General features: G+C 47.7%; 1 protein-coding gene across 2 annotated transcripts in view; it reads right to left on the minus strand.

The window, feature by feature from the left end:
• LOC109877076 (UTP--glucose-1-phosphate uridylyltransferase-like) overlaps positions 1 to 12,300 on the minus strand; it is a 64,562-nt gene that overhangs the window by 27,236 nt on the left and 25,026 nt on the right. For both annotated transcript variants that reach the window (XM_031813007.1, XM_031813006.1), the window contains exon 4: positions 3,913 to 4,098. In XM_031813007.1, the coding sequence (XP_031668867.1) occupies positions 3,913 to 4,098 (186 nt within the window). The remainder of the gene's footprint in view (positions 1 to 3,912; positions 4,099 to 12,300) is intronic.

Here is a 12,300-nt window from a genome sequence, read left to right on the forward strand (position 1 = left end):
GTTCCAAAAGAATAAAGACATTATAAATGTTGTATTATGTATCTCTCAAGTTGATTAAACAGCATGATCATTATATTTAGTATATTATAAGATCAGCTGAGGGTCTGTGTAAAGCTCTCTAATGTCTTCAGGCAGGCTGACTGAAAGGAGAGCTGTTATTCTATGGGGCAGGTCTGTGGGTTTGGCCAGGCAGAGGGGGGACAGAGAGCGCAGTGTGCTGGAACTGAGAGGTGTGTGTGTGTCAGAGCAAGAGAGAGGCGGTATTTGTTTGCGGACTTGAGTGTGGTTGTCTGTATATGTGTGTGTATCTGTGTGTGGTTGTCTGTATATGTGTGTGTGTTGTCTGTATATGTGTGTGTGTTGTCTGTATATGTGTGTGTATCTGTGTGTGTCTGTGTGTGGTTGTCTGTATATGTGTGTGTATCTGTGTGTGGTTGTCTGTATATGTGTGTGTATCTGTGTGTGTCTGTGTGTGGTTGTCTGTATATGTGTGTGTATCTGTGTGTGGTTGTCTGTATATGTGTGTGTCTGTGTGTGGTTGTCTGTATATGTGTGTGTCTGTGTGTGGTTGTCTGTATATGTGTGTGTATCTGTGTGTGTCTGTGTGTGGTTGTCTGTATATGTGTGTGTATCTGTGTGTGTCTGTGTGTGTTGTCTGTATATGTGTGTGTATCTGTGTGTGTATCTGTGTGTGTCTGTGTGTGGTTGTCTGTATATGTGTGTGTATCTGTGTGTGTCTGTGTGTGGTTGTCTGTATATGTGTGTGTATCTGTGTGTGGTTGTCTGTATATGTGTGTGTCTGTGTGTGGTTGTCTGTATATGTGTGTGTCTGTGTGTGGTTGTCTGTATATGTGTGTGTATCTGTGTGTGTCTGTGTGTGGTTGTCTGTATATGTGTGTGTGTCTGTGTTGGTATCTGTGTGTATCTGTGTGTGGTTGTCTGTATCTGTGTGTGTATATGTGTGTGTATCTGTGTGTGGTTGTCTGTATGTGTGTGTGTATCTGTGTGTGGTTGTCTGTATATGTGTGTGTATCTGTGTGTGGTTGTCTGTATGTGTGTGTATCTGTGTGTGGTTGTCTGTATGTGTGTGTATCTGTGTGTGGTTGTCTGTATGTGTGTGTATCTGTGTGTGTATCTGTGTGTGGTTGTCTGTATATGTGTGTGTATCTGTGTGTGGTTGTCTGTATATGTGTGTGTATCTGTGTGTTGTTGGATGTATGTGTGTGTATCTGTGTGTGGTTGTCTGTATGTGTGTGTATCTGTGTGTGTATCTGTGTGTGGTTGTCTGTATATGTGTGTGTATCTGTGTGTGGTTGTCTGTATGTGTGTGTATCTGTGTGTGTATCTGTGTGTGGTTGTCTGTATCTGTGTGTGTATCTGTGTGTGGTTGTCTGTATCTGTGTGTGTATCTGTGTGTGGTTGTCTGTATCTGTGTGTGTATCTGTGTGTGTTGTGTAACGGCTGCAAGCAAAGGGAAAGGAACAGGGAACAACTGAAAGCATTCAACTGAAATATGTCTTCCACATGTATCCCAACCCGCTCTGAATCAGAGAGGTGTGGGGGGGGGGCTGCCTTCATCAACATCCACATCATGAACACTCTCCCCACCTCCACACACTGTGTCCTGTGTCTGTCTCACATCCCAGTGGGTCTGGGACAATCATTTTACCCTCCAGATATAGGCATATTACCTCCACTGTGAATCAGGCCATTTAGGGATAAAATGGATACCAACTCACATTAATGTTCACCAACTCCCACCTCTGCCCTCTCCCCTGAGTAAAGGTTCTCAGTCATCTCTGTGTGTGTGTGTGTGTGTGTGTGTGTGTGTGTGTGTGTGTGTGTGTGTGTGTGTGTGTGTGTGTGTGTGTGTGTGTGTGTGTGTGTGTGTGTGTGTGTGTGTGTTGTGTGTGTCCAGTCATCTCTCCCTCATTAAAGTCATAATCTGGAGTCCTTGCTTCAGCCCCACCGACAGCCCAGTCACTTGGTTTGGTACGTTTTCAGAAATGGGGCTGAGGGTTGATGAAATGTAACCAATATACAATTCTTATGATGTCTCTTATGTCATGCGTACAACACTCTTGTGGCACATACAGTGGGGCAAAAAAGTATTTAGTCAGCCACCAATTGTGCAAGTTTTCCCACTTAAAAAGATGAGAGAGGCCTGTAATTTCCATCATAGGTACACTTCAACTATGACAGACAAAATGAGAAAAAAAAATCCAGAAAATCACATTGTAGGATTTTTAATGAATTTATTTGCAAATTATGGTGGAAAATAAGTATTTGGTCAATAACAAAAGTTTATCTCAATACTTTGTTATATACCCTTTGTTGGCAATGACAGAGGTCAAACGTTTTCTGTAAGTCTTCACAAGGTTTTCACACACTGTTGCTGGTATTTTGGCCCATTCCTCCATGCAGATCTCCTCTAGAGCAGTGATGTTTTGGGGCTGTTGATGGGCAACACGGACTTTCAACTCCCTCCAAAGATTTTCTATAAGGTTGAGATCTGGAGACTGGCTAGGCCACTCCAGGACCTCGAAATGCTTCTTACGAAGCCACTCCTTTGTTGCCCGGGCGGTGTGTTTGGGATCATTGTCATGCTGAAAGACCCTGCCACGTTTCATCTTCAATGCCCTTGCTGATGGAAGGAGGTTTTCACTCAAAATCTCACGATACATGGCTCTATTCATTCTTTCCTTTACACGGATCAGTCGTCCTGGTCCCTTTGCAGAAAAACAGCCCCAAAGCATGATGTTTCCACCCCCATGCTTCACAGTAGGTATGGTGTTCTTTGGATGCAACTCAGCATTCTTTGTCCTCCAAACACGACGAGTTGAGTTTTTACCAAAAAGTTATATTTTGGTTTCATCTGACCATATGACATTCTCCTAATCTTCTTCTGGATCTTCCAAATGCTCTCTAGCAAACTTCAGACGGACCTGGACATGTACTGGCTTAAGTAGGGGGACAAATCTTGCTTGTTTGTAGGTGACCAAATACTTATTTTCCACCATAATTTGTAAATAAATTCATAAAAAATCCTACAATGTGATTTTCTGGATTTTTTAAATCATTTTGTCTGCCATAGTTGAAGTGTACCTATGATGAAAATTACAGGCCTCTCTCATATTTTTAAGTGGGAGAACTTAAACTAAATACTAAATACTGACTAAATACTTTTTTGCCCCACTGTATCTGTTATAACAAGTCATTATGAGTTATAATGATATAATGACAGTTATGACAACAATTTGTAACCTTTATTTAACTAGGTAAGTCAGTCAAGAACAAATTATTTTTACAATGACGGCCTCCCCCGCCAAACCCGGACGACGCTGGGCCAATTGTACACCGACCTATGGGACTCCCAATCAAGGCCGGTCGTGATGCAGCCTGGAATCGAACCAGAGTCATTAGGGACGCCTCAAGCACTAAGATGCAGTGCCTTAGACCGCTGAGATGCAGGGCCTCAGTCTGCTGAGATGCAGTGCCTCAGTCCGCTGAGATGCAGTGCCTCAGTCCGCTGAGACGCAGTGCGCTGAGATGCAGTGCCTCAGACAGCTGCGATGCAGTGCCTCAGACCGCTGAGATGTAGTGCCTCAGTCCACTGTGATGCAGTGCCTCAGTCCGCTGTGATGCAGTGCCTCAGTCCGCTGTGATGCAGTGCCTCAGACCAATGAGATGCAGTGCCTCAGTCCGCTGTGATGCAGTGCCTCAGTCCGCTGTGATGCAGTGCCTCAGACCAATGAGATGCAGTGTCTCAGTCCGCTGCGATGCAGTGCCTCAGACCACTGCGATGCAGTGCCTCAGACCGCTGCACCACTCAGGAGCCAGATAAGCCCATGACTGCTCATGACATGTATATGACTGCTGATGACATTCTAACAACATATTGACGACAGGTACCTCTATCTGCTGCACGGTGAGGTCCAGGAAAGTGTTCTCGTTGCGGACGCTGATGAGGCTCTTGGGGCCTTTACAGCCCATGCTGGTCCCCAGGCCTCCATTCAACTTGACGACCACCAGCTTGTTGAGACTGTCTGCCAGGCTGTCCGGCAGGGGCAGCGCTGCTATCTTATCATAGGGCTGGATCTGTGGAGAGAGAGAGGAGAGACATTTAATATGTTCCCTTTGGTATTGTATGTGGTAACACTTCTGATGTGGGCGGAGGGGGATCTTATCTTGATATTTAATCTATGGAGACTCAGGGACTGAAAAAGGACTGAAAAAGGACTAGGGAAGAAATGAAACCACAGAAATTGCTTTGTTGTTGTGTTCATTTCTGAAGACAAAGGAAAGAGTGTAATCTTTGACAGGACTGTAACACACCCAGGGCCCTGCATTCAGCTTGAATCAATAAGGTCTGGCATCTCAAACAGATAGCTGGAGGTTCACAACTATACACAATGAGAAGGAGCACCCAGGACATCAAATCTGAAACAGATGTCGTGTGTGTGTGTGTGTGTGTGTGTGTGTGTGTGTGTGTGTGTGTGTGTGTGTGTGTGTGTGTGTGTGTGTGTGTGTGTGTGTGTGTGTGTGAATGGGCACAATAGTATGTGTGTGTGTGTTGCATGTGTGATTGACCCTAAGTAGCTGAAGGGTCATAGGGTCATGGCTCATCCTGTGTTGTGATGACTCATGTCCTGCTCATTGCACCAGAGCCTGGATATGACACCAGAGCCTGGATATGAGGCCTAACACACACTAGATACAGCCCAACACACTGGATACAGCCCAACACACTGGATGCAGCCCAACACACACTGGATACAGCCCATCACACACTAGATACAGCCCAACACACTGGATACAGCCCAACACACACTGGATACAGTCCAACACACACTGGATACAGTCCAACACACACTAGATACAGCCCAAAACACTGGATACAGCCCGACACACACTGGACACAGCCCAACACACACTGGACACAGCCCAACACACACTGGACACAGCCCAATACACACTGGACACAGCCCAATACACACTGGATACAGCCCAACACACACTGGACACAGCCCAACACACACTGGATACAGCCCAACACACACTGGACACAGCCCAACACACACTGGATACAGCCCAACACACACTGGACACAGCCAAACACACACTGGACACAGCCCAATACACACTGGACACAGCCCAATACACACTGGATACAGCCCAACACACACTGGACACAGCCCAACACACACTGGATACAGCCCAATACACACTGGACACAGCCCAACACACACTGGATACAGCCCAACACACTGGACACAGCCAAACACACACTGGATACAGCCCAACACACTGGACACAGCCCAACACACACTGGACACAGCCAAACACACACTGGATACAGCCCAACACACACTGGATACAGCTCAACACACACTGGATACAGCCCAACACACACTGGATACAGCCCAACACACACTGGACACAGCCCAACACACACTGGACACAGCCCAACACACACTGGACACAGCCCAACACACACTGGATACAGCCCAACACACACTGGACACAGCCCAACACACTGGATATAGCCCAACACACACTGGATACAGCCCAACACACACTGGATACAGCCCAACACACACTGGATACAGCCCAACACACACTGGACACAGCCCAACACACACTGGACACAGCCCAACACACACTGGACACAGCCCAACATACACTGGATACAGCCAAACACACACTGGACACAGCCCAACACACACTGGACACAGCCCAACACACACTGGATACAGCCCAATATACACTGGATACAGCCCAATATACACTGGACACAGCCCAACACACACTGGACACAGCCCAACACACACTGGATACAGCCAAACACACACTGGACACAGCCCAACACACACTGGACACAGCCCAACACACACTGGATACAGCCAAATACAGCCCAATACACACTGGATACAGCCCAATACACTGGACACAGCCCAACACACACTGGATACAGCCCAATACACACTGGATACAGCCCAATACACACTGGATACAGCCCAACACACACCGGATACAGCCAAATACAGCCCAATACACACTGGATACAGCCAAACACACACTGGACACAGCCCAACACACACTGGATACAGCCCAATACACACTGGATACAGCCCAATACAATGGATACAGCCCAACACACACTGGACACAGTCCAACACACACTGGATACAGCCTAATACAGCCCAACACACACTGGATACAGCCCAACACACTGGATACAGCCTAATACAGCCTAATACAGCCCAACACACACTGGATACAGCCTAATACAGCCCAACACACACTGGATACAGCCTAATACAGCCCAACACACACTGGATACAGCCTAATACAGCCCAACACACACTGGATACAGCCCAACACACTGGATACAGCCTAATACAGCCCAACACACACTGGATACAGCCTAATACAGCCCAACACACACTGGATACAGCCTAATACAGCCCAACACACACTGGACACAGCCCAACACACACTGGATACAGCCTAATACAGCCCAACACACACTGGATACAGCCCAACACACTGGATACAGCCTAATACAGCCCAACACACACTGGATACAGCCTAATACAGCCCAACACACACTGGATACAGCCTAATACAGCCCAACACACACTGGATACAGCCCAACACACACTGGATACAGCCCAACACACTGGATACAGCCCAACACACACTGGATACAGCCTAATACAGTCCAACACACACTGGATACAGCCTGAAAAAGCATATTAGGGAGATACTGTATATGGTTGGCTGGAGCTGCTCTAACCTAATCTCTGGTGGGCAGAAATTGTACTGTAGGTCAGTCTTTATACTGTGGCCACCAATAGCTAAAGAGCAGCAAATCCTTCTGGACGAATCACGATTCCACAGGTAGATAGCATCTTTCTAATTTCAGAAGGGGAATTCAGCCCATAGACTGGCTCTTAACTAGCAAAGACAGAGGAGGAGGTGACATTCAGCCCATAGACTGGCCCTTAACTTGCAAAGACTGAGGGGGAGGTGACATTCAGCCCATAGACTGGCCCTTAACTTGCAAAGACTGAGGGGGAGGTGACATTCAGCCCATAGACTGGCCCTTAACTTGCAAAGACTGAGGGGGAGGTGACATTCAGCCCATAGACTGGCCCTTAACTTGCAAAGACTGAGGGGGAGGTGACATTCAGCCCATAGACTGGCCCTTAACTTGCAAAGACTGAGGGGGAGGTGACATTCAGCCCATAGACTGGCCCTTAACTTGCAAAGAATGAGGGGGAGGTGACATTCAGCCCATAGACTGGCCCTTAACTTGCAAAGACTGAGGGGATGTGACATTCAGCCCATAGACTGGCCCTTAACTTGCAAAGACAGAGGGGGAGGTGACATTCAGCCCATAGACTGGCCCTTAACTTGCAAAGACTGAGGGGGAGGTGACATTCAGCCCATAGACTGGCCCTTAACTTGCAAAGACTGAGTGGGAGGTGACATTCAGCCCATAGACTGGCCCTTAACTTGCAAAGAATGAGGGGGAGGTGACATTCAGCCCATAGACTGGCCCTTAACTTGCAAAGACTGAGGGGAGGTGACATTCAGCCCATGGACTGGCCCTTAACTTGCAAAGACAGAGGGGGAGGTGACATTCAGCCCATAGACTGGCCCTTAACATGCAAAGACAGAGGGGGATCTCCTCGTTCTAGCATCCCTTCACTCACTGAGGATATACCAAAACAACAATAAAACAATCACCTGTTCCCCGCCCTCCTCTGTTTCATAAAGCTCATCGTATGTGTAAGAGAGAAGGTGTGTGTGTGTATGTATAAGAGAGAGAAGGTGTGTGTGTGTATGTATAAGAGAGAGAAGGTGTGTGTGTGTGTATGTATAAGAGAGAGAAGGTGTGTGTGTGTGTGTGTGTGTATGTATAAGAGAGAGAAGGTGTGTGTGTGTGTGTGTGTGTGTGTGTGTATAAGAGAGAGAAGGTGTGTGTGTGTGTGTGTGTGTGTGTGTGTGTGTGTGTGTGTATAAGAGAGAAGGTGTGTGTGTGTGTATGTGTGTGTGTGTGTGTGTATATAAGAGAGAGAAGGTGTGTGTGTGTGTGTGTGTGTGTGTGTGTGTGTGTGTGTGTGTGTGTGTGTGTGTGTGTGTGTGTGTGTATAAGAGAGAAGGTGTGTGTGTGTGTATGTGTGTGTGTGTGTGTGTATATAAGAGAGAGAAGGTGTGTGTGTGTGTGTGTGTGTGTGTGTGTGTGTGTGTGTGTGTGTGTGTGTGTGTGTGTGTGTGTGTGTGTGTGTGTGTGTGTGTGTGTGTGTGTGTGAAGCACCGCTGCAACGCGTAATATTTTAACGTGAACACTGCAGCAAAAGCAAACTCCTTCCTCCACTGCTCCAAGCTGTGAAGAACCGGGGAAGCTGTGAAACACCGGGGAAGCTTCCGGGGAAGCTGTGAAGCACCGGGGAAGCTGTGAAGCACCGGGGAAGCTGTGAAGAACCGGGGAAGCTGTGAAGCCCCGGGGAAGCTGTGAAGCCCCGGGGAAGCTGTGAAGCACCGGGGAAGCTGTGAAGCCCCGGGGAAGCTGTGAAGCCCCGGGGAAGCTGTGAAGCACCGGGGAAGCTGTGAAGCCCCGGGGAAGCTGTGAAGCCCCGGGGAAGCTGTGAAGCACCGGGGAAGCTGTGAAACACCGGGGAAGCTGTGAAGAACCGGGGAAGCTGTGAAGCACCGGGGAAGCTGTGAAGAACCGGGAAAGCTGTGAAGCACCGGGGAAGCTGTGAAGCACCGGGGAAGCTGTGAAGAACCGGGGAAGCTGTGAAGCCCAGGGGAAGCTGTGAAACCAGCTGTAGACTAGTGCGTGATCGTGTTCATGAGTCTGTTATTAAATGTGTATGTTTACTGATTTTCATTCAATCCCATATTCATTCATATGGGCAGAATACTGTACATGTAGTTTACAGATTTAATTATGGCCTAAAATAAATGTGTTCATGTGGGCCGAGGCTACAATATTCTGCCCATATGAACATGTTTATTTTAGGCCATAATTAAATCTGTGACATTCTAAGTGTGATCTGTGAAAAGTTATTTTCCACGTTTCTGATTTTCTCTATTTTTTTTCACAGTTTTGATACTGAATGTTATCAGATCTTCAACCAAAACCTAATATTAGATAAAGGGAACCTGAGTTTACAAATATTTAATTTAGTTAAACAAAGTTATGCGAACCACAATTCCCGTGTGAAAACGTAATTTCCCCCTTACACTCAATAACTGGTTGTGCCACCATTAGCGCTAATGACTGAAACCAAATGCTTCCTTGTAGTTGTTAATCAGTCTCTCACACTGCTGTGGAGGAATTTTGGCCCACTCTTGTATGCAGAACTGGTTTAACTCTGCAACATTTGTGGGTTTTTAAGCATGAACTGCTTGTTTCAAGTCCTGCCACAACATCTCCTAGGCTGGTGTCTGTCACGCCCTGACCTTAGAGAGCCTTTTTATGTCTCTATGTCTCAGGGTGTGATTTGGGTGGGCATTCTATGTTTTGTACTTCTATGTTTTGTACTTCTATGTTTTGGCCGGGTATGGTTGTCAATCAGGGACAGCTGTCTATCGTTGTCTCTGATTGGGAATCATACTTAGGCAGCCTTTTTCCCTTTGTTATTTGTGGGAAGCTGACTTTGTTAGTGGCACTATAGCCCTCTTAAGCTTCACGGTCGGTTGGTATTGTTTATTGTTGGCGACATTAGAAATAAAGTAGTGTGCGGTCACCACGCTGCGCTTTGGTCCATTTCTTCTGACGGTCGGGACAGTGTCTTTATAGTTTCTACAATGTATTTTAGTTTATTTTTAAATTTTTTGTTTATCTAGTTTTTACAAACTTCTCATATCTTCTTACAAATCCTCTTATGATGTTTGTCGCTAGGCAATCGTTTTAGCTAGCTATCTAGCTAACAATGGCAATCATGTTAGAATATTTCTTACTAAGATTACTGTTCTAAAACATGTTCTTGGGTTTAACATAATCACTATTGAAACTTTCAGATTAAGTTTGCGTCACGACTTCCGCCGAAGTCGGCTCCTCTCCTTGTTCTGGCGGTGTTCAGCGGTCGACGTCACCAGCTTTCTAGCCATCGTTTATTAATGTCACGACTTCCTCCGAAGTCGGTTCCTCTCCTTGTTGGCGCGGTGTTCAGCGGTCGACGTCACCAGCTTTCTAGCCATCGTTTATTAATGTCACGACTTCCGCCGAAGTCGGTTCCTCTCCTTGTTGGGGCGGTGTTCAGCGGTCGACGTCACCAGCTTTCTAGCCATCGTTTATTAATGTCACGACTTCCTCCGAAGTCGGCTCCTCTCCTTGTTGGCGCCGTGTTCAGCGGTCGACGTCACCAGCTTTCTAGCCATCGTTTATTAATGTCACGACTTCCGCCGAAGTCGGTTCCTCTCCTTGTTGGGGCGGTGTTCAGCGGTCGACGTCACCAGCTTTCTAGCCATCGTTTATTAATGTCAAGACTTCCTCCGAAGTCGGCTCCTCTCCTTGTTGGGGCGGTGTTCAGCGGTCGACGTCACCAGCTTTCTAGCCATCGTTTATTAATGTCACGACTTCCTCCGAAGTCGGTTCCTCTCCTTGTTGGCGCGGTGTTCAGCGGTCGACGTCACCAGCTTTCTAGCCATCGTTTATTAATGTCACGACTTCCGCCGAAGTCGGTTCCTCTCCTTGTTGGGGCGGTGTTCAGCGGTCGACGTCACCAGCTTTCTAGCCATCGTTTATTAATGTCACGACTTCCTCCGAAGTCGGTTCCTCTCCTTGTTGGCGCGGTGTTCAGCGGTCGACGTCACCAGCTTTCTAGCCATCGTTTATTAATGTCACGACTTCCGCCGAAGTCGGTTCCTCTCCTTGTTGGGGCGGTGTTCAGCGGTCGACGTCACCAGCTTTCTAGCCATCGTTTATTAATGTCACGACTTCCTCCGAAGTCGGTTCCTCTCCTTGTTGGCGCGGTGTTCAGCGGTCGACGTCACCAGCTTTCTAGCCATCGTTTATTAATGTCACGACTTCCGCCGAAGTCGGTTCCTCTCCTTGTTGGGGCGGTGTTCAGCGGTCGACGTCACCAGCTTTCTAGCCATCGTTTATTAATGTCACGACTTCCTCCGAAGTCGGCTCCTCTCCTTGTTCTGGCGGTGTTCAGCGGTCGACGTCACCAGCTTTCTAGCCATCGTTTATTAATGTCACGACTTCCGCCGAAGTCGGTTCCTCTCCTTGTTGGCGCGGTGTTCAGCGGTCGACGTCACCAGCTTTCTAGCCATCGTTTATTAATGTCACGACTTCCGCCGAAGTCGGTTCCTCTCCTTGTTGGGGCGGTGTTCAGCGGTCGACGTCACCAGCTTTCTAGCCATCGTTTATTAATGTCACGACTTCCTCCGAAGTCGGCTCCTCTCCTTGTTGGGGCGGTGTTCAGCGGTCGACGTCACCAGCTTTCTAGCCATCGTTTATTAATGTCACGACTTCCGCCGAAGTCGGTTCCTCTCCTTGTTGGGGCGGCGTTCAGCGGTCGACGTCACCAGCTTTCTAGCCATCGTTTATTAATGTCACGACTTCCGCCGAAGTCGGTTCCTCTCCTTGTTGGGGCGGCGTTCAGCGGTCGACGTCACCAGCTTTCTAGCCATCATTTATTAATGTCACGACTTCCTCCGAAGTCGGCTCCTCTCCTTGTTCAGCGGTCGACGTCACCGGCTTTCTAGCCATCGCCGCTCCATTTCTCATGTATCCATTTGTTTGGTCTTGTTCCCTGCACACCTGGTTTTCATTCCCCAATCACACTACATGTATTTATTCCTCTGTTCCCCCTCATGTCTTTGTGTGATTTGTTACGTGTCATTTTTTGATGTGCTTTTCTGGTGCTTTTTCCTAAATTGCTTCAGGGGAGCCATACTACTATTGCTGGCCATGTAAAACAACGCATTTCACTGCAGCTATCCGGTGTGACAAAATATTTAAAATAATTCTCCCACCTCTACCTCTCCTCCCCCTCTCCTTCCCCTCCCCCTCTCCTTCCCTTCCCTTCCCCCCTCCCCCTCCTCCCATCCTCCCTCTACCTCTCCCATAAGACGGACTCTGTTTGAGAGGAGTGAGTGTAAGTGTGATTCTCTCTCTCTAATAAATGAGAAGGCCCAGCAGTGAGGGTCTGCTACTGAGGGGGAAACAACCCGGGATTTGTGTTGTGTGTATGTGACAGTGTGTGTATGTGACAGTGTGTGTGTATGCCAGTGTTTGTGACAGTGTATATGTTAGTGTGTGTGTGAGCCAGC

Source organism: Oncorhynchus kisutch, unplaced genomic scaffold, assembly GCF_002021735.2.
Source record: "Oncorhynchus kisutch isolate 150728-3 unplaced genomic scaffold, Okis_V2 Okis04b-Okis11a_hom, whole genome shotgun sequence".
NCBI lineage: Eukaryota > Metazoa > Chordata > Actinopteri > Salmoniformes > Salmonidae > Oncorhynchus > Oncorhynchus kisutch.